A 22,207-nucleotide genomic window follows, 5' to 3' on the forward strand; every position below is an offset into this window, starting at 1 on the left:
AAGGTTCCTTATCAAGGTAAAGTGTTCATGTGGAGGTTGCTTATTGGGCGTCTTCCAATTGGGGATGTGTTGCGTGCTCACAAGATCTCCCGTGGTTGTTGTGTATTTTACACTACATGTGATGAGACATTGCTTCATCTCTTTGTCTCTTGCCCTGTTGCTCGAGAAATTTGGAGAGTTTTGTTTCCCGTGTGTGGTCTTGGGTGACCTTTAGCGGATATCAGCTCGTTTGTGGAGTATAGGAAGGCTGCCTTCTATGTCCGCCTTGCAATCAAATTATTGGGTGGAGAGGTAATTGGCCTCTGAAAGGTCGTAACAAACTAATATGAAAAGTATTATGGATCTTCCAATGTTGGGTAGTTCTAATTTAAATGCATTGTCATTGATCTTGTGAATTATTTTGAAATGTCCATAAAACCTAGGTGCTAATTTAACAACAAGGTGTTTCTCAACACTTTTCAATCTTCTCTTTTCAATGTGTAACCAAATATAATCACCAACATTGAAACTCATGGCTTGTCTTTTCTTATTAGCTTGTTTAGTGTATGATTATTGGGCTTTTGCAATCATATTGTTAGCTTGAGCAAAAATAGTAGCATGCATATTGACAATATCATTAGCAGCTTGAACTTGATTTGACAATGATATGACAGGTGTAGGCAATCTATGTCCATAAATGATTTCAAAAGGTGCTTTATGAGTAGCTATGTGTAATGTATTATTGTATGCAAATTCAAGTAGATGTAATTGTGTGTCCCATGTTTGTGGTTTTGAAATTGTGTATGCACGCAAAAGATCTGGAATTCTGTTATTATTAGCTTTTGTTTGTCCATTGGTTTCAGGATGGAATGCAAATGAGAAATCAATCTTAGTACCCAAATTAGCAAACAAAGTAGTCTAAACATTATTACAAAATCTAGAATCACGATTAGAAATAATAACTTTTTATAAACCATGATTAGTGAAAACAGTCTTAAAAAATAATAGTGTAGCTTGAGATGCAGTTAATGTTTTATTGCATGGTGAAAAATATGCTTGTTTACTAAATCAATCTACAATAGTCCAGATCATATCATGATTAGCTTGTGTATTAGGCATAGGTGTGGGCGGAGAGAGAGAGAGAGAGAGAGAGAGAGAGAGAGAGAGAGAGAGAGAGAGAGAGAGAGAGAGAGAGAGAGAGAGAGAGAGAGATGCTTTGCTTTTTTGTATCTATCAAAAGCCGGATATACTTATCGCTCTTTTCAGCATTCAAATACTTGGGCCAGGATTGGATAGAATCTACATCTGCCAAAGTGACTCCTTTCTTCTTGCAGTCATTGATATGCGGTGGAAAGACAACATGTTTTGTTTGATCATTACCCTTTAGTCCTGGAAATGAGCCACAGACTTGCTCATGCATTCAAGGCCCTCCTTGCCCATTTGCCTCTTTGGTTTAATTAATCTTTTTTGTGGTAAAATCGGTTTTTGGTAGATGTTCAACACTTGATAGCTTCTTTTAGCTTGAAGGTTCTATCTACAGGAATGGTAGCATGGGCGGTTTCTAGGGATAATGCATGAGCCTTATCTCGACAATATGGTATTCTGCATGCTTCCTTGTTTGAGCTGAATTGCAACATGCTCAAGCTTTATTAGCCCATTCTTTGACTTTGTGTCGGACTGAGGATTCCGATGATGACTTGCTCACTTGCATTGAATGGCTGAAAGGCAGGGTCCACTCTCCTCAGGAAGAGGAGTATGCAAAATACAAACTGTTAGCCAGAGCCGAAGCTTTACATGATAACAACAATCAAACTCATCAATTTTTTGCTCGTTTGCATAAAAAATATGCTCGGGAAAATATTCTGCGCTTAAAGGATGGGCAAGGTGATATGGTGACTGATCCTGCCTCCATTATTCGGATGACTGTTGAATTTTATAGGGCCTTGTTGGTTCCGCAAGAGATCCTTATAGATGTTGTTCTCTCTGCTCGAACATACATTTGTGCCTTGGTTAGTAATCAGGTTGAACCGGAATGGGTGAATCTAATGGAGGCTGATATTTCTGAAGAGGAAGTGGAAGAAGTGCCGTCTCACTTGCTTCGAAGGAAAAGTTTAGGCTGGGATGGGCTTCCGAATGAGTTGTTTTCAGCCAATGTGCAATTGCTTAAGGACCCATTAACTCGATTGTGTTAGGTGTGGAACTTGGGTATGATACCTTCAGATTCAAAGATTGCAGTCATCAGGTAGTTGCCCAAAGTTCCCTCTCCATCCTCTTTGAAACAATGGAGACCCATTTCAGTTATGGGATCATTATATAAAATCTTCTCCAAGATTATTGCCAACGGATTGCAGAAAGTATTTTGTGCACCTCATTCATCCACGTCAAAACGGTTTCATTAAAGGTCGGAATATAATGCACAACATTTTGAATGTCCAGCTGGGAATCGATTATGCCAAAGCTTCTAGCCAGCAGGTTGTTATACTTCAGCTCGATATTGAGAAGGCATTTGATCATGTCAGTTGGTCATTTTTGCGGCAATTAATGTCCACAATGGGTTTTGGCCCCTGTATGATGTCTCTAGTTGATACCATCAGACAGGGTGCTCTGGCCCATATTCCTCTTAATGGAGGGATTACGGAGGAAATCGCCCTATCTCGGTCTCTTCGGCAAGGCTGTCCACTTAGCCCCTTGCTGTTTGCTTTGGTAACTCACTAAATGCTCTCATTATTGGATAAGTTGGTAGCTCAAGGTGAGATAGTTGGCTTATCTCTTCTTGGCGGTGATCAGCTGGTGGGCCAATCTTTGGCAAATGATTCTTTTATGTTCCTCAAGGCGGATCCTGTTAATGTTAATTGGGCAATGGTGGCCTGGAACCTTTTTGCTTTGGCATCAGGTCTTCAGATTAATACTTAGAAATCCACCCTTCTCTCTTGTATGGAGAATGATTTGCAGGCCTTGGGATGGAATGGAATTGTGATCCTGAGGGGCAATATAACTAGACACGTGGGATATCCTATTGGTGTGGAGGTTGCTTCCCGTGCTTTGTTGGATTGGATGGCATCCCGAATCCATGACGGGTTCATGTACTGGAAATCTCAGAGTTGGCCTCTTCATGTTAGGCTAAAAGTGGCTCAATGCATCATGATCAATATGATTTCGTTCTTTCTGCCATTGCTGCCTTGGACTAAGAAGTCCCTTTTGGAATTGATCTAGCCTATCAGATTTATGTTGTGAAAAAAGAAAGGCAATCGTTTGGGGTAGGTATGGATCTCCTGGTAGCATGTGACCACTTCGAAAAGGATGGGAGGTGCAGCTTTGTTGGATGTTAATTTGCATATGGCCGCTTTGAGGCAGTCCCTTTTGCAGAGTCTATGTATTCAGTGTCATCCTTGGTCAGATATTACCAAATTCTTCATAGAAAAGACTGGCATCTCTCATGGAAGCACGGTTATTCATGCTTCCTGGTGGCATGCGCTTAATTCTACGAGGCCCATAAAGGTCTCCCAGTCTTTTCTCCTTTCTCATTTAATTGCTCCCTGACAAGAGATGCTTCGTTTTGCTATCTGGCGTCCTCCGGATATTCGTGAGGAGGAAAATTTGCTGCAAGGAGAAATACTGGCTTCCTCAAGGTTGTTGGATTGGCCACGCAAAGATTTGTAGCGAGATAAGTTTAATCAGATGGCTAGGTTAGGGTTGAAGTCAGTCTGTGATGGGGTTATTCCTGGGCAGCCTTGCCTTTATTCTTTTAGGCGTATTTGTCAGTACTTTAGGGTGCCTTGTGGATATAGGGACATTTGGTCGTCAATAAAAGATTGTCTTCAGAGGTTCTCTCCGTTGCTTGCGTTACAACCATTACATGCGTGGCGTGACTGGAAGTTTGTGCTTTCTGATGACTTTCAAAAAAGGTCAACGAATTAGATATATCATTAGATGGTGGAAGCTAAAAGATGGGTGACGGGGAAGGTTAATAAGGTCTGGCATCTCAGGGATAGCAAAAAGAAGTGGCGGGACAGATTTATCCAGCTTTGGAAGTCTAAGGTTCCGTATCAGGGGTAAAGTGTTCATGTGGAGGTTGCTCATTGGGGGTCTTCCAATGGGAGAAGTGCTCCGTGCCCGAAAGATCTCTGCAAGCCGCTGTGTTTTCTGTACTACAGGCGATGAGACATTGCTTCACCTCTTTGTCTCTTGCGCTATGGCGAGACAGATCTGGAATTTCATTTCCCATGTGTGGTTCTCGATGACCCAACACCGCATACCAGTTCGTTCGTGGATTACGGGAAACATGTCCTCTATGCCCTCTTTGTCTTCAGATTGTTCCTGCCTATTCCATTTTCTTAGATGGACAGCCCTGTGGCACATATGGCATACTCGCAATGCCTTTATTTTTGATTCGGCATCAGGCATCCATGGGCATGTGGCCCGTGTGCGTGGATTGGTCTTATGACAAATCACTTCTATGATGTCAGTAGACTTGGTCCTTCCGGACATTGCTGCTCCTTGGCTGGCGGTTGTTCGCTCTACTCCAGCTGTTGTTTCTGTCTGATTTATTAGAATTGCTTATGTAATAGGTTGTTCTGAGAGCTTGCTCACATCTTGTAAATTTCTATAGTGACAGTGTGAGAGAGATTGAGTATGCTGACCTGATGGTCTGATGTAAGAGCATGTAAGAGATACAGTGAGAATATTGACCTGATGTTCTCATGTAAATATTTACAACTTAATTCAATTATCTTCACGAAAAAAAAATAAAGAGGTGCTTCATCTTTTTGTCTCTTGCCCTGTTGGCAAAATAGATTTGGAGTTTTGTTTTCCGTGTCTTGTCCTCACTAACTCGTCACCGGATTTCAGCTCGTTCGTGGATTTTGGGGAAGATGACCTCCATGACAGCCTTGTGGCATATTTGGCATACTCAGAATGCCTTCATTTTTGATTTAGTATTTGGGATTCATAGTCATGTGGCCTGAATCCGGGGTTTAGTGTTGTTGCAAATCACCTCTATGGTGTTTGCTGACCTGGTTCTTCCTGATATTGCTACTCCCTGGCTGGACACTGTTCCCTCCATACCAGATGTGCTTTCAGTGTGATATTTCTGTGTTAGAGTCAGTGTAGATTTTCCTTCGTGACTGTTATTTTCCGCTTTTTTCTAAGTCGACCTGATGGTCTGATGTAAAATATTTACTACTTAATTCAATTATCTTCACGAGAGAGAGAGAGAGAGAGAGAGAGAGAGAGAGAGAGAGAGAGAGAGAGAGAGAGAGAGAGAGAGAGAGAGAGGGCATTCGGTAATGGATTCGCCGGAAAGCCGGGTGTGGAATTCCTTTGCTTTGCGCGTGCTTAAGCAAGATCTTTGGTCGTGGCTTCACCCTTCTTTTTCAGGCTTTACTTTTCATTCCGCACAATATGCCACTACTTGGTCGCGGTTGGACCGAATGTATATCATGCAAGGGGATGATTTTCTTCCTGAAATGCTGGAAATGAAGGTCTTGCAGCAATATGCGTTGTCGGACCATTTCCCCCTCCAGTTTGAGATGCGGGCACACTCTATTGCACCTTTTACGCAGTTGCTCGATAGGCTCCCTTTACGTTTCAACTCCTCTTATTTGACGCATCCAATTTTTCAGGGCTATATGCAGCAATTGATTGAGAGATTCTTATTGGACTTCGCCTCTGCCGGCCTGGCAGCATTTGCGCGGCTGCTTTCTAATGTGCAGCGGGTTGCTCGGCAGTATGGGATTCATCATGCCTCTCTTTGTCGGCGACGTCGACAGGCAGCACAGCACTTACTGGCTTTGGTCCGTTCCTTGCTCGTGGATTCCCCAGATGATGATTTTCTGCTATCACTGGAAAGGCGTTTGGCCCATCTTATTCAAGTTTTTCAGTTGAAATCTTATCAGTAGGCCAAGCTGCATAACTTGACTGACACATTGCAAGATAGTGCCTGCCAGTCTCATAAGTTCTTTCGCGCCTTGCATGCTTCTCCGGCTCGCGAAAATATGACCAGGCTCCAGGATTCGGAAGGTCGCATGGTCATTGATCCGCAGACCATTGTCATCATGTGCAGAAATTATTTTATGGAACTTCTTGGCTCTTCTCCCTCGCCTTCTAGCCAAGTTACGCATGCCCGCTCGGCCTTCTATCATCTGGTCCGTCAGCAGGTTCCACTTGACATGCAAGCCACTTTGGAGGCGGATATTTGCGAGGAGGAGGTTATGGATGTTTTGTTGCATCTGCCTAAGGATAAAAGTCCTGGTTGGGATGGCATCACTAATGAATTCTTTGAGCACTCGGCCGCGCAGTTGGTGAAGCCATTGGCGGTCATGTGTCAACAGGTTTGGGAAACAGGGGTCATGCCTTCCTCATGGAAAGAAGGCGTTATCAAACTGATTCCCAAGGTCCCTTCGCCGTCAAAGTTGCAACACTGGAGACCAATTTCTTTGATGGGCTCGATGTACAAAATCTTCTCCAAAGTGCTGGCGAATCGGCTTCACAAGCATCTTCCAGCTATTGTGCATCCCCTCCAATATGGTTTCATCAAGGGTCGCAACATTCTCCATAATATCTTGAATGTGCAAATGGCTATTGACTATGCGCGGCATTCCAGTCAGGAAGTGGTCTTGATTCAACTGGACTTGGAAAAGGCCTTTGACTATGTGGACTGGTCTTTCATTGCAGATCTCATGTCTGCTATGGGCTTTGGTACACGGATGTCCCGATTGATCTACACCATTAGTGCTGCGGCTTCTTCAAGAGTTATGCTCAATGGTGGGGTTACAGAGCCATTTGTCCTTGCTCGCAGGGTCCGACAGGGTTGCCCTTTGAGTCCTCTCTTCTTTGCCCTGGCAACTCACCCGGTCCTTTCAATGTTATCCTCAATGGCGGCCTCGGCTCAGCTGGCCGGATTGTCTCTTCCTTTGGGGCAGCACTTCATTAGCCAATCTCTGGCTGATGATACTTTTATGATTTTGCGGGCAGACAGGGACAACATTCGAAAGGCATTAGATGTTTGGACGCTCTTTGGTCAGGCCTCTGGTCTTCGCATCAATGCCTTTAAGTCGGCCATTCTCAGTTGCACGGAGCCTGATTTACAGTCATTAGGCTGGTAGGGTCAGGTGGTTTCCCGTGGATCCATTGTCAGGCATCTTGGCTACCCGTTGGGAGTGGATGTACGGCTAAAGGACCTACTGGAGTGGATTTCACAAAAACTGGCGACGAAGTTTATGTATTGGAAGTCGCAAGCGTGGCCATTCCATGTGCGCCTCAAAGTGGCTTAGACCATTATGCTACCCATGCTAACGTATTTCCTGCCATTGCTGCCATGGACGCCTACTACTTTGAAGGCTCTTACTCATCTTGTTCGTTTCATGCTATGGAAGAAGGACTCCTTGCAGTCAGGCATTTCATGGATTTCATGGCCGCATAGATGTACCCCTAAACGCATGGGTGGTGGTGCTATTTTGGATGCAGAAACTCATATGGTGGCTCTTCGTTGGTGTCTTTTTCGTGCCATGTGTGTGGATCATCACCCGTGGACCATCATAGCCCGTTATTTTCTTGAGGACAGCGGGCTACGACATGGTAACACACGGCTTCGGGCCTCCTGGTGGCATGTCCTTAATTCTGACTCTCGCTTTTCCAGTCCCTCTTCCTCTTTGTTACTGCACTTGGTCGGCTCTTGGAAAGTGGTGCTCCAAAAGGCCCGTTGGCATCCAGTAGGGGACCGTGTGCAGTCTAACTCCTTTCAGCTGGAATTGCTGGCAGTTTCCAGATTACTTTCGTGGGAAGACAAACATCAGCTCAGACCGAGATTTAAGGGCATGGCCCGTTTAGGTCTGACGTCGATTGCGGATGCTACCCTTGCCACTCGCAATGTCCTCGCATCGTTTCGGACTGCTCGGAGACTTTTCAGAATCCCGCGCGGATACTGTGGTTTATGGGACAAGCTTTTATTGGAGCTTCACGGTCGGCAACCCTTTCCTGCCCTGGCTAAGGATCGTCCTTGGCAGGACTGGGACCTTGCAGGCAGGTTGAGTCTGGAAAAGGCCTCTACCAATCAGGTGTATCATCTTCTCATTCGAGATCACCACTGGCTGGGTGTGAAAGCTAATACTGTTTGGGGACTGCGGAAATCGCGGACATGGTGGCAGGCAACGTTGATGGAGGGCTGGCTGAATAAGGCACCTTTCAAATGCAAGGTCTTCCTAATCCCGCGCGGATACTGTGGTTTATGGGACAAGCTTTTATTGGAGCTTCACGGTCGGCAACCCTTTCCTGCCCTGGCTAAGGATCGTCCTTGGCAGGACTGGGACCTTGCAGGCAGGTTGAGTCTGGAAAAGGCCTCTACCAATCAGGTGTATCATCTTCTCATTCGAGATCACCACTGGCTGGGTGTGAAAGCTAATACTGTTTGGGGACTGCGGAAATCGCGGACATGGTGGCAGGCAACGTTGATGGAGGGCTGGCTGAATAAGGCACCTTTCAAATGCAAGGTCTTCCTTTGGCGGGTAATGATTGGTGGTCTTCCTCTTGCCTCGGCCCTTTCCAAGCGTCGAATCTCGAATGTCAATTGTTTCTTCTGTACCACTACCGTGGAATCGGCCAGACATCGTTTTCTTTCTTGCCCGCTCGCCAAGAATATCTGGTTTCTCTTGTCGCAAATCTGGCATGCGGTGGTGGGGTCCTTACTAACTCCTTTCGATTGGGTTTTTGTGCGCCCAAAGTACCCCACGCCGCCACAATTACATATGAAGATCTTATTTCCCTTTTTCAGATACTGGGGATGCTGGCACATTTGGACCACGCGCAATGCTTTTCTTTTTGATTCGGCCTCTAATGTACCGAGACATATTGCCAGGCTTAAAGGGCTCTTGTATTGGCAGCTAGATCTCATTCGACACTCCCACTTGCTCCCTCGGGAGGATTTGCATCCCTGGCATATGGCAATAGCCTCTGGGTCGTTGCCATGATTGGTGTAACCTTTGTAGTGCATTAGTACGGGGATTTCCCACACGTTGGGCTAGGGCCCTCGTGTCTCTTGTAATCATGTCATCATGTAATCTTGTACCTTTTTCGTAATTAATACAATTACCTTTTACGAAAAAAAAAAGAGAGAGAGAGAGAGGTTTGCAATAGCCCATCAACTCTTTATCCATTTTTACCTTGGGTACTTTTGTCATTTTACCTCAGGAAGTTTTTTTAATGAGGAGTTTATTAATATATTTCTACTTTTATTTATGCTTTAACAAGTTTGTATCGAGAAGTAGAGATGCTGATTGGCTCGCAGGACAAAATGCAACACATGATTGAAGGCATTCTATTTTTCTTTGAAGAAAAAACATGTGTATGTCAAAGTGATGTGTGACATGGATGCTGGTCCTTTCTCTGTGGTATCCAGGAATTAATGCCCTTCCCCAAGCTTCCAATTTTCGCAAAGATTTGTGCTTTTCATTCAAATCTATGTGATTCATCTACTTTTGTGCGGTATTTGCCCAAGGTAAGTGGAACGTCTGCCCAAGGTGAATAGATGAGTTCAGTCTTTTTAATTTCTATGGAATGACTACTTTGTTCTATCTATGCTTTTCTGCTTGTGCAGTTTGTTATGCAGGCCTCTGAGATGCCACCCTTCCAGCTATCAAGAAGGTATAACATAAAAAATCAAGTACTTTAATGAACAATTGTTTAAGGACGTATATCAAACAGCTACGTTATTGGGGATGTAAATGAAAGCTGCTGATGTTTGTGACGAACTGAAGTGTAGATAAAGACTTCATTGCTTGCATGCCATGTTTTCATAGTTACTTGTATTGGACCAAATTAGCAGATTTTGTTTGTAGTGAACCTTTATGATTATCTAATCACAAGTTTAGCTAATCTTGGTGACTTGCCAAATCATAACTGCGCCTTCTGGATGGACCGTGGTATGTCCCAGCTTGCATAACTTTCACAGGATATATAAATGTGTCAAGGAGGCAGCTTCTGCAAGCAAAATGAAAGACTTGCAGTTATATGGTGAGAAGCCAGAAGAAATGTCTGCACTGTGGAGATTAGTTCAATTATGCTTCGAATGTAGCTCAAGTGATATGAATGACTTGGCTGGAGACCTGCTTGCAAAGGTAAATAGTAAGAGTAAAACAGCGGAATGTATGAAGATCTGGATATCCTTGCTTTGTTTTGAGTTTTGCCTGCTCTTCCACACAGATGGGAATAGGCGATCCTCATGCTGTAGCATTCGCTTTACCTGGTCATGGAGGAGTGGAGGCAACCTTGTATCCATCTTTTTCTCGAGGGTGCGCTGAATGTGTCAGCATTGATCCAGATGCAGGAGTATCAGATGGCTTCATAATATTTGTTCTGCTGCAGCTAAAGAATTATCTATTTGATGAAGATGTGCTGGTTATTGAACTTACATCCCAAACTCTCAAGGTAAACAAGTGTTTGAATTTGATCAGGAGAATTCCTTTCCATGTTAAGTTTTGCCAACCATGTTGAGTTTTGCAAAACTTTATATATCTGCTTGCTTGTAGTACTCTTAAATGTCACTTTGGTACGTCTTAGGAGTTCCAGTCAGTATTTGGCTTGCAGATTTGGGGCTGATTGTCCAGAGGAACGTGTTACTATTTCTTGTTCAAGAAAAGGAAATTCTGTTAATAATACCTTTGAGAAAAGCTGCTGGTTTAAAGTGCAGAATACAAAGAACCCTGTAGAGAGTAGCTAAGTACATCACATATACAATGGTTGTGAGTACAACTAATCTATTGGGCGATAATACCAGACCATCTGAGGGGCTGTGTGAAAAAAGGTGACTTGTAAGTTTGCAAGAAGCCATCTCTCCTCATCCTCTCAGAGCCACCCTGCAGCCTTTCCCAAGCTCCCACAAAGAGTATGGATGATTCTCTGCAGTGGAGACATCCTAGATGTCTATAGCATGGTTGCACCTTGCAATCCAAATGTACCAAATAATAATGCTAGCAATCAGCTCCCATCTATAACAGTGTCCCTAGGCTCACTGTGAGTAATCTGGAGCGAAGGTCTTGCTCAAATGTTGACCAATGATGCGAAAGGAATGGCTCCCCTAAAAATTGTCATATCCATGAATACAGAGAGATGGATCAAGAATCCCAGTGTCAAGATTGAGAAATTTAATAGATGATATATTTCTTATAGGAATTTGTCGCATTTGGTTGTAGATTAGTTTCTCCATTGTCAAATTTTGTGTTGGATATGATATATTTTCAGAGTCGATTATGAAGCTTGGCTTTTGTGCAGGGATTGCTGTCAATGGAAAGAGGTCAGAGGGCCTTAAAGAAGATGCGAAAAAAAGAGTCCATGTATATAGATGTAAGTTTATGCTTGAATATATATAGGGTACATAATGTATAGAGAATAAAAACTTCAGACATTTCATCATTGAAGCCTACCAATCTTTCTCAAGTTTTTCCTCCATGAATGTTTATGTTGATGTACATAGCAGTCCTTCACAGGACCTTTTGCACTTTGTTTTCACATGAGGTTTTTTCCTTAGGTGCTATTGTACAACTGGCCTTTTAACTTTATTCTACTACTTGTAAAGTCACCTGCACCTAAATTCTTCATCACATTTCTAATTATGAATGTCTGTCTGATCCATGTAAGTCAATTCTCTCTTGTGCTTTTTTTGAAAACAGGTGTTTTCAAGAGGAGTGAATCCAAAGGTTGTGGAGGAGATGCTTAACACAGTAAGGGCCGAATCAACAAGTAAGACTTCATAGTTGATTATACAAAATGTTTCTTCTTTTGAAACATTAGTTCCTCTCATCATGTACATGAAACAAATTTCTCTTATTTTGAAGCTCTTAAAGTGAAATCTCTCTACTTGAAAGTGCCACTTGCATTCAAGCTTTCTGTTTGATTAATATGAGCTGTCTTTTAAAATGTCTGTTTCTATCTAGAGAAAACACTTCCTTTAGAAGATGATAAGCTATGGGAAGTTACGGGTAAACCATATGATACATGGATCTGCTCTCTTGTATACTCTCTCATCCACTATTCTGAGGACACAATTCTAAGGTATGATCAGAATTAATGAGAGCATTCAGTTCAACTCTTAGTTTGGTGGTGATCTCCTGTTTAACTTATGTTTTGATGCATGTGCAGACTATGCCAAGGACTTGTTCATTGTAAGAGCCTTCTTGCTGAAGCTTTTCTCCCCCATGTCCTTGGGAGTCTAGCATCACGGGCTACTATGGGCAGCAACATATGCAAGTTGATCTCAGCTCAGGTAATTCTGAGTAATCTCTTAACAAAAGCAATTCGAAAATGCCTGAATTTGCTAATTGTCAATTTTGGAAATATGTTTTGACTGAAAAAGTGTTGGAATCGTTAGAGAATGTGAAGAATTATGCTTGCGGATTAGTTTCATTTGTATAACAAGATGGTTTTCTGATTCATTTAGGTTGAAAAACATGTTTTTCGTGGAAATAATGGAACTGTGAGGTCAATTCAGTTGTTCTTGAATGCATTGAACGAGCTTAGACGTTGTAATGTTCTCACAAATGGGAGGAGAAGCGAAGAGGCTGAGAGAGTGGACAAAAGCTTAAAGGTGCTCAAGCATGCCAACACTCCAAACATACGGACTTTCTAATATTTTAGACCTTGCATGATTCTCTGATCACTCTCTCTGCACCTTGAAGGTTTACTGGCTGCAGTTGGACTACCTGCAAACTGCAAGGGTAGCACAAGTAAGTATATGTCCGAGCACATAAACATTGAATGATGAATCCTGTAAGAACTGCAAATGGAACGATTATGTTCTTGTATCACCTTGCAGAAATGTGGAGCATATTTCACATCATTGATGTATGTTGAGCATTGGTGTGAAGAGAATTTTGGAAGTCTTACACTTGGTGAACCTGACTTTTCTGATGATGATGAGGTAATACCTTGCAGAAATGTGGAGCATATTTCACATCATTGATGTATGTTGAGCATTGGTGTGAAGAGAATTTTGGAAGTCTTACACTTGGTGAACCTGACTTTTCTGACTTTTCTGATGATGATGATTTCAAGAGCCAATTGTACTTGCACATGAAGGCTAATCTGTCCTTTTTCCTACAGCTTTCTGAACATGTGGGCCTATTACTAGCAGTATATACACACATAAATGAACCTGACGGTGTCTATGGAGTTGTGCGGACACCCAAGGTGAACAGCTTTCAAATTCTTTGGATCCTTAAAGACCATTTGTAGGAAGAGAGATATGGTTACAAAAGGATGTTTTTCACTAGCCTCAAGTTTCAGTCTGAGTTTGCACAGAAACATTTTAAATTTTGAAGGATGCAACAGCAGCATTTCAATTTTGATTATCTGATCCATTTGGCACTTCGGCCTTGTACATGTTGCGTACTGCTTGTATTCATATGTTCCCTTTTGCAGTTTACTTTGGTTAGCTAGACTTGTATTGATAAGTAAGTTTTAGTCAAGGTTTCTGCCTTAGGTAGGAGTCACCAGGGATATCTTTTCTGCAACAACTGTCACACAGTCACTTTGGAGATGGGGCATGTGAGCCATAGACTATTACACTACCTTTGTTTGCTTCAAGACCAGATCCCTGGGTTTTCAGGAGGCTAGAGACAGAGTGCTGCATACCACAATGAAGGTTGATACAATTAGCACAATAGCACTTGGAGCCCTATGTGTAAGAGGCTGTCCTAGGCCTTTCGGCAGAGCATGGTGCTTGGAAATAAGCCAGAGAGGCTGTCCAATGAATTGATCTACTCCATTCCCAAGGAAAGTGGGAGGTCAAGCAGTGTAGCTGAATTACTTGTGGGAAACTTCTTACAAGATTATGTCAAGCTGAATAGTCTGGTTCTTGTCCATGATTCTAGGAATCATCCATCCTACTTGGTCTGGTTCTGTTTGAGTGTGTGGCATCATAGAAAACATGTTGTCTTTTGGGAGGCTCCTGCTCTGGCCAGATCATGATGGTATGCAGCCAGAGAAAGTAAGGGTTCCAATCCGAAATGCTTCCTTAGATGGAAGAGTGGCACAACATTGCATAATGTGGTGCTGTGATTCAGCTTGAAGAGTGGTTAAACAATATTGGGTACCAGTTTTTCTTTGAGGAAAATTGATACTAAATTGTTCATGCAGAGGCTGGGAGGGAAATTGAAGAACTCAGCTATCAACATGGTCTGCAGTAGAATGTTGTAATCCTGGTCAATGTCATATGTACAATCCATCTTTGCTTTTTATGAGGAATTATTCCAATGGAGCAGCAGCACTTATGTTTGTTGTGAGGGATATTTGGGGGAAATCACAAAAGTAACAAAGAAATGTATATCATTTGGGCCCATAAATTTGTTTTCTGATGATGGATGATTGTTTAGACATATAGAACACACACTATCATGCATAGCATTCTGTATATTCTCTCATTCATTTATAGCATTGGTTCATTCACTTCAGAGTTCTGTTTCTTCTCTGTTTATGTTTGTTTTTTTGGTTTTTGAGTTTAAGGTTTGCATTTATTTCATTACTGCCTGAGTCATTGTGTTTCAGTTGTGTTCATGCATTCTATGTTTTCTCTGTACAAACCCTAGCATATCTTCACATGGTATCAAAGCCTTTAAAAAGTATCCTAAGGCTGTTGTGGAGAGCTTGGTTTTGTGCAAGATACAAGAACGACACGCATCTTATTCACGATGGCTCAAACTCTATCTTTGGATCCTCTGATGCTTTCTCCAGCTACTCCTTCAATGAAGGCCCTAAGGAAGCATTATAGTCTTGATTTGAAGGACAACACTCCTACTAACCTTTCTTGCAGGGATAACTCACCGGGGCCCGACGACTCCTGCTCTGCTGTTGAAGATTCCCCCCTTCAGCTCTGGCCATGCGGTTGAGACCTCATAGTTTTGATTTTCAGTAATATAACTAGCCACCCTTTTCTTGCAAGAATAAGGTAAAAGCTATTAAATCTTAAAGATGATATGTGAGAGTTGAGGTCAACCAGCCAAGGCATGAAAGTTACATATCCTAAGCACTTGGTTCATTTTAAAGATGGGACATAGTGCTTCGATGGTTATTCTCACTCTATTGAAGATATTGGTAGTGAGTATACATTACTTAGCTCTACATCTCCATCCTTAAATTATTAAATGGGTTTTCTCAGTGTCTTAGTGCAATGTGGATGTGCCTGAGTTCTGTGTGAAAATGAAGAAAACAAGTTCTTGTACGTACTATAATAAAGTGTTGGCTCTTGGTGTTGTATCTTGTATTATTGGTGGTTGAAGCATAAATAGAGAATCATTGAGAAAATCTTCTGCTTGGAATGTGGAAAACAAATATCTTGATGATCGTTAGGTGGGCTGTATGATGTGAGCAGAATCCATTAGATTCATGATCTGTATAAAGTGGGAAGTAGTATATCCATGGATGTTTCTACAGCAATGCTAGTTGCACCGGAATTAAAGAAAGAGGTGAAAAGTTTAAAAAAGGACATGCACACATGGGTGAATGTGGTAGAGGGAGCTTAGAAGAAAGTAGAAAATGTTGAGCATGCAATGAAAGAAAATGCAAACGGATTGAGGTAGTCAAAAGAAACAAAGGGATGCCTTAGAACAGAGTAGAAATGATGAATGCAACACTAGAAGAGGTAGCAAAAAGGAAACTCTGTGCATTACGTGTTCGTGTGGTGGGATGGGCTGAAAAAGGAATCCCTCTAGAGGGTGCTAAGACACTTTGTGCTAAAATGGGTGTGAAGGCTATCGGCCTTTCAATTGGATTGGGAATTGTCAAGATTCGAAGGCTCAGGAAATGGATATTATAGCAATGATTGTGCCCTAGCCTCGTTGCTAGAGGAATAGTTGTTGAAATGGGGAGATACACTAGAGATTTTGCAAAACCTCTTTGTCACGTGCGATGTTGGTACAATTGAGGCAATAGCTGCTGTGAGTGCGACAGATTGCCACCGTTCGATTATAGGCTTGATTGTCCCACTTTGAGTCTCAGCCGTTCAGAGTTGAATAGAGTGATCAGAGCAGACATCACTAAAGTGGAGACAGAGAGGACTTGGTCCAAGCCCCCTTTCCCATTAGGCACAAAGATGGCACAATACCAGTGTCACTTCTTGTAGCTTTCCCATGACGATTTCATAGTGAGGCCGAGATATATGGATGCTCAACTCTCTCATGGGCTTCAAGTTGCTATCGGACAGATCTGCACCTCATCACATTAGCTAATGATTGAGATAGGTCGATGGAGTCATGTTGTAGCAAATGAGAGGATACGCCAGCTTTGTGGATGGGAGCTAGATACGAAGGAATACTAAATTTGTAGATGTACTGTATACTATGATATCTGAGGCTGCTACCATTCTCTCTTTCATGAGGGCTTTGGACCGTTGAGACGGGTGATGGACTTTGAGGACTAGAGATGTCTGGGTCTTTTCTTATTGGAGCTCCAATGGCACAGAGTAGCATTGTTACGGGATTAGAGCCAATCCGAGCCACATCCAACCCTCTAGAGAGTAGTTATAGACCTTTTCAGTATAGCTAACCCCTCGGCCACTGCCGCCTTAGACACTACATCTCGTATTGACAGGCACCATTAAGGGACATCATCAGGTGGCATCACAGTAGATAGAGCTACAACATTATGTAGAGCACGACACCCTAGGGTACTTGCTCGGCAACGTAGGCATGCTCATATGCAACACATTCGTGCCATGATTGCTCACTACAGAGAAAGATTACCATGTTGACTCAGTCAGAGATAGCTTGCAGAGTTTTGGTGGATTCCATAGACTGAGAGGGAGATACTCTATACTCTTTCCTTATTTTTCATTTCTCATTTCAGTTTATCATGTAGATCTAGACATAGTTTTGTTTTTCTTCTTTGATGAGAGATGATGATACCGGTTGTATTGGTTATGGTCTCATAGGCCATCTTGGCCTTTTAGAGACGTTAATAGATCTTTCTTTCTTTCTTTCTTTCTATACATGAGGAACATGTGATGTGGATATTTTGAATGTTACGTCTGAATTTGGTATCCTAGCATTCAATTCTTAAATTATCATTTTAAATAATTGCCTCTTGAGGACCTATCATTACCCTGTACAATTTCACACCTGTCTCTTGGGGTTTTCTAGATAATTTTGGCATATTCTTAGCATTGAGAATTTGCCAGATGAACTCTGGAACCGCATACTTAACTTTTGCATGCTGGTTTATTGAAGATTTCTCATGCATTTTTCTCTTTGCAGCTCATACCCCAGCTGATGATTCATGAACATGAAGGGAAATGGAGCAGAGCCATTGAATCTTATGATCTGCTACTTCAAAGTAATAATTTTTCAGCAGCTGGTACATTGACACACTCTACAAATGAGTTATGCACAGGCGGATCTGGTGAAGTTAGTATAAAGAATGTGAGAAATTTCAGCCCACAATGGAAATACAACAAAGGTTTGATGAGATCGCTGCAGCAGACTGGCTGTGACCATGTTTTGAAGATGTATTGCCAAGGTTTGGCTGCTGAGAAGGAACACTTTGACAGAGATCCAGAGTTTCAAGAGTTACAGGTGCATGTTGTAGTCAGAGTGCAATCTATGCATTGTCTTTGTTTTATCAGTTTGAAGGGTATGTTGATCATATTGTTCCGATCTTATTCATAGTATGAATCAGCTTGGCGAGCAGGGAGATGGGATTTCTATTCTGCTGCTCCAATGAGTAAAAGTAGCTTAGGAGACTCACATGAGCTCTACGAGAAAACTAGCTTTCATGCAAATTTACATGGGTAAGTTTTCAACATTCTCTTATTTATGTTATTGAGAATAAGCTCAACTCGTTTTGTGTTAAGAGATTGCAACACTCTTTGGAACTGCATTCAAAGGTTTCATATTTACAGGCAGGCAGTGAAAAAGTTTTATGTTTTGACAGATTTATGTTGCCTTGTAAACAGATGCCTACGGTCTCTTAAAGAGGGAGATGCAGAATTTTTTTTTGCACGGTTAGACGTTGCCAAACAGGTTTGTTACAATTATTGACTTGGTTGGATACCGGTATTCAACCGTATATCAGTGTAACCAGGTCATGAACTCCCACTGTCTAAGTAAAGGGAGAATACTGAGTGGTTCTGTTGTTCCACTGATTTAGATGAACGGACATCGATGATGCTTTGAACTACTTAAAAGTGTTTTTGTCTTGAAAGACCCCTGGTGCCTATACATTTTATGTTCCAGAGCACTGAAGTTTGAGCCTTGGGTAACCCAAAAACTCACATAACAGATCTTGCGGGGTTCTTGTAGATCTTTGCACATGATGGCCTGTAGCTTGCAGGTTTGTAATTAGCCTGCCTTGGATCTATAACTTAAAGAAAATAAGGGGCCCAGAACCTTTTCTGATTTGATTTCTTGAAATCTCTCAGACCTGAGTAAAGCATTTTCCCAGCCACAAGTGGATTTCTGGAAAACAGATAAACTTTTTAGTGAATGAAAGCCATCAACCCTGTTGGAGCATAGTTAGGTTTCTCTCATTGAATCAAAGGGATAGATTAACACACCCCCAAAGGATCTAGTATTTAGAATTGTGCTTTAGATCTCTGAAGGAGTCCATACCATGATGTCCTAGCAGTTAAAAGTTGTGGTTCTGGTGGGCTATTACTCAACTCAGTAGACTATATCCAGTCCTGTGCTTTATCCAAGGATCTGCTGTGCAGCCCCTATATGGATGATGCTTTCCTGCCTATGAAGTTTGATTTTGATGTGGAGCTCGACATCAGGGACTGAGTTGCAGCCATGGATGCATTATCTGTGACCTGCAGACTGGTCGGTAACTGGCCAGCTGCACACACCTTGAAAGATACTGTCCAGGCAGCTCTGACGTGCACCCTTGCTAGGGTCACCAACATGTTGCCCTAGGGAAGGGACTCTTGAGCCTTTAGGGTTAGTTTCAGCACTTTAGAGTAATCCAAGGTGGCGTTTGCCACTAATCCATGGTTTCAGACCTGAACAGACTTGTCTGACAGATGGTTAAAGCCTAAAGGGCAGGGGTTGCTCCATGCGTGGCGATGGCACGACTATCATAATTCATATCCTTGATGAATACTTCATTCCCATTTCACATAGATTGTAGAACCTTTAAATGTGCCATCCAAAGGGATATGACTTTCAGGAGCATGGTTTTCGAGGGCAGCCATTGGCACACACTAGTTAGGGTCAGGGTCCATACTTCATATTTAGACGCCTGTCCTGGAGTCATTACAATCACCTCCCCTCAATGGATTGGGGATATTTGATTCAGCTGGTGTAACGTATTGCTTTCCCAGGGCAGTGCTTTGTTTGCATGATGTTAGGCCAGCTTGGAGCAGACAGTCCCAAGATGCGATATTGTTAAGTTGCTTGTTGACACATGTGGTTGCATGATAGGGGGGAGGTAGACCATGGTTCCATAGGAGCTAGAGAGAGTGGCACAGGAGATGTGTTGCTAGGACAGAGGAGGATATTGAGATGGATAGGATGGGCATCATTAGAATGTACAGGGACAAGTGGCAAGCAGAGAGACAGGGACAAGAGAGGCAATCGGAGAGACTAAGTGTCCTTAGGCTTTGGGGACGGGGGCAGGAATTACCATCCCGTGTTACCATGTGAGGGGGGTATAACATGGGGCCGGGATTGGGATGGTCTGGGGATGGGATGGTGTGACATTAAAGTGATATTTAATGTGACATTAAGGTCACAAACATCGAATGTGACATTAAAGTGACATTTAATGTGACATTAAGGTAAATCAAGGGGAACCACGGCGTCCCTTTTCGGCCAGTACTAACCTATGACGGGTGTCGCGCGACCTTGCGAATGATTGACGACCTAGCGGATGACTGACGACCTGGCAGATGACGGGTCATGTCCGTTGAACCATAGGCTCTGATACCAATGACAGATGACTCTGAAGAAGACCATAAAAGCCAGAGAAAAAGCAATTGGGATGAATGAGCACGAGTGATCCTTTCACCTCCTAGCCTTGCCTAGTTTATTGCTGGCCAGACCCGTCGTGATCCGATTGCCAGCCGTCAAACCTTGGTGAGTCCTTCTATTCTTGGACTCTCTTTGGTTCTAGGCTCCCCTAAACCCCGTTCAGGCGCCCAAGAGCCCGGACGGTCATCCTCGTGTGGATCCCAATAAACCATTTGTGGTTGAAGCTGATGCCAGTGATAAGGCCATAGGCGCGGTCTTATTACAAGAAGGTCGACCAGTTGCTTTTGAAAGCAAGAAATTAGACCGTACAAAACAGTATTATTCTGTTTATGAGAGGGAGATGTATGCAATAGTACATGCAATGAAGAAATGGAGGCACTATTTGTATGGTGCCAAACTTTTGATTTTATCGGATCATGAAAGCATCAAGTGGCTTAATGATCAACTGGATTTACAGGGGCGTAAAGCTAGATGGGCCGAACTCCTCCAAGAGTTCGACTATGAGATAAGATATAGAAAAGGAAAGTATAATATAGTAGCTGATGCACTTAGCAGAATGCCCATCATTAATGAATTGAGTTTTACTCAGTTCACTTCCAACTTGCTTGAATCTTTAAAAGGGAAATGCCAGGTTGATCCGGCATATTCCAACATATGGGAAGCAATAATAAATGGGGATCCAAATGAAAGTGCTTCTACTGAGGAAGGAATATCTGAGGATGTTCAACAAGGAAATGGAGCATCAGGGGTTGCTCAAACTAGATTCAAGTGGAAGAATTTTACCATTGATAATGGTTATTTACTCTACAAGGGTAGGGTATGTGTTCCGAAAGATATAGAAATAAGGCGCCAGATACTCTTTGAGTGTCATGATATCCCTAGCGCGGGACATCCATGAGTTAATAAGACTTATAGTCTTATTAAAAGGCAGTTCTATTGGCTTGGAATGAATAAGGACGTCCTTGACTATGTGGTCAAATGTAATAAATGCCAGGTTAATAAAGCTGAAAGATTGAAAATGGGAGGACTTCTCCATCCACTTGAGATTCCTTCGGGAAAATGGGAGAGTATCTCCATGGATTTTATTGTTGCTTTACCTAGAACACAGAGGGGCACGACTCTGTGTGGGTGATTGTGGATAGGTTAACCAAAATGGCTAGGTTCATTCCAACTTCAACTGATGTTAAAACACCAGAATTGGCTAGATTGTTCGTAGAGAACATATACTGATTGTATGGCCTTCCGACAAATATAGTTTCTGATCGGGATAGAAAATTTGATAGCCAATTTTGGCGTGCGGTATTTAGGAAATTGGATACTAAACTTAGCATGAGTACGGCGGATCACCCGCAAATAGATGGGCAAATTGAAAGGGTTAACCAAATCCTGCAGTAGGACTGCATAAGGAAAAGGTTCAGGCAGCCAAAGACTTTTTGGAGGATATGAATAATATGTTAAAATTTGCTCAAGAAAATATTAAAAAGGCTCAAAATCGAGCTAGAGCGTATGCAGATCCTCACCGAAGAGACATCTCCTTTGAAGAAGGAGAATTGGTCTATCTTAAGGTGCCTGAACAAACGAAAACTATGAAAAAGGGACAATGTCCAAAGCTTTTACCAAGGTATTGTGGTCCTTTCATAATACTTAAAAAGGTGGGAGAATTGGCTTACAAGCTCCAACTACCTGCTGGTAGTAAAATACATCCAGTTTTTCATGTAAGTAAATTAAGGAAGAAGCTGGGTGATTTGGATAATCTAATCTTAAATGATGATATTGAGGAGCTATTAAATGACCAATCTAATCCACATGAACCAGAATGAATATCAAATGTTCATAATAGACGAACAAGGAATACTATTTATCAAGAATGTTTGGTTAAGTGGAAAGATTGTTCAGAAGAAAACTCAACATGGGAGTGAGTAAGTACTTTAAAGAAAAGGTTTCCCAATTTACAGTTAGACCTTCCAAGTATCATTTTCGAGGACGAAACCGATTCTTAAGGGGAAGGAAATGTGACATTAATGTGACATTAAAGTGATATTTAATGTGATATTAAGGTCACAAACATTGAATGTGACATTAAAGTGACATTAAGGTAAATCAAGGGGAACATGCACGAGGATGACCGTCCGGGCTCTTGGGCGCCCGAACGGGGTTTAGGGGAGCCTAGAACCAAAGAGAGTCCAAGAATAGTAGGACTCACCAAGGTTTGATGGCTGGCAATCGGATCACGACGGGTCTGGCCAGCAATAAACTAGGCAAGGCTGGGAGGTGAAAGGATC

At 42.4% G+C, this 22,207-nt stretch overlaps 1 protein-coding gene across 6 annotated transcripts in view; it reads left to right on the plus strand.

Moving 5' to 3' along the window:
• Window positions 1–22,207, plus strand: part of ATM (Serine/Threonine-kinase ATM-like protein) — a 207,918-nt gene that overhangs the window by 74,495 nt on the left and 111,216 nt on the right. For all 6 annotated transcript variants that reach the window (XR_015691873.1, XR_015691872.1, XR_015691874.1 and 3 more), the window contains exons 37-51: window positions 9,371–9,469; window positions 9,569–9,615; window positions 9,905–10,088; window positions 10,174–10,398; window positions 11,242–11,313; window positions 11,640–11,709; window positions 11,904–12,021; window positions 12,109–12,232; window positions 12,407–12,553; window positions 12,645–12,692; window positions 12,782–12,886; window positions 13,069–13,155; window positions 17,214–17,531; window positions 17,625–17,746; window positions 17,912–17,978. Coding sequence is in view for 3 of the 6 variants with exons in the window: in XM_087684863.1 (XP_087540989.1) it covers window positions 9,371–9,469; window positions 9,569–9,615; window positions 9,905–10,088; window positions 10,174–10,398; window positions 11,242–11,313; window positions 11,640–11,709; window positions 11,904–12,021; window positions 12,109–12,232; window positions 12,407–12,553; window positions 12,645–12,692; window positions 12,782–12,886; window positions 13,069–13,155; window positions 17,214–17,531; window positions 17,625–17,746; window positions 17,912–17,978 (1,833 nt within the window). In the remaining 3 variants the exon portion in view is untranslated. The remainder of the gene's footprint in view (window positions 1–9,370; window positions 9,470–9,568; window positions 9,616–9,904; window positions 10,089–10,173; window positions 10,399–11,241; window positions 11,314–11,639; window positions 11,710–11,903; window positions 12,022–12,108; window positions 12,233–12,406; window positions 12,554–12,644; window positions 12,693–12,781; window positions 12,887–13,068; window positions 13,156–17,213; window positions 17,532–17,624; window positions 17,747–17,911; window positions 17,979–22,207) is intronic.

This window comes from Lygodium microphyllum, chromosome 9 (genome assembly GCF_053477565.2).
Source record: "Lygodium microphyllum isolate KBCC chromosome 9, Lygodium_microphyllum_v1.1.10, whole genome shotgun sequence".
Classification (NCBI taxonomy): Eukaryota; Viridiplantae; Streptophyta; class Polypodiopsida; order Schizaeales; family Lygodiaceae; genus Lygodium; species Lygodium microphyllum.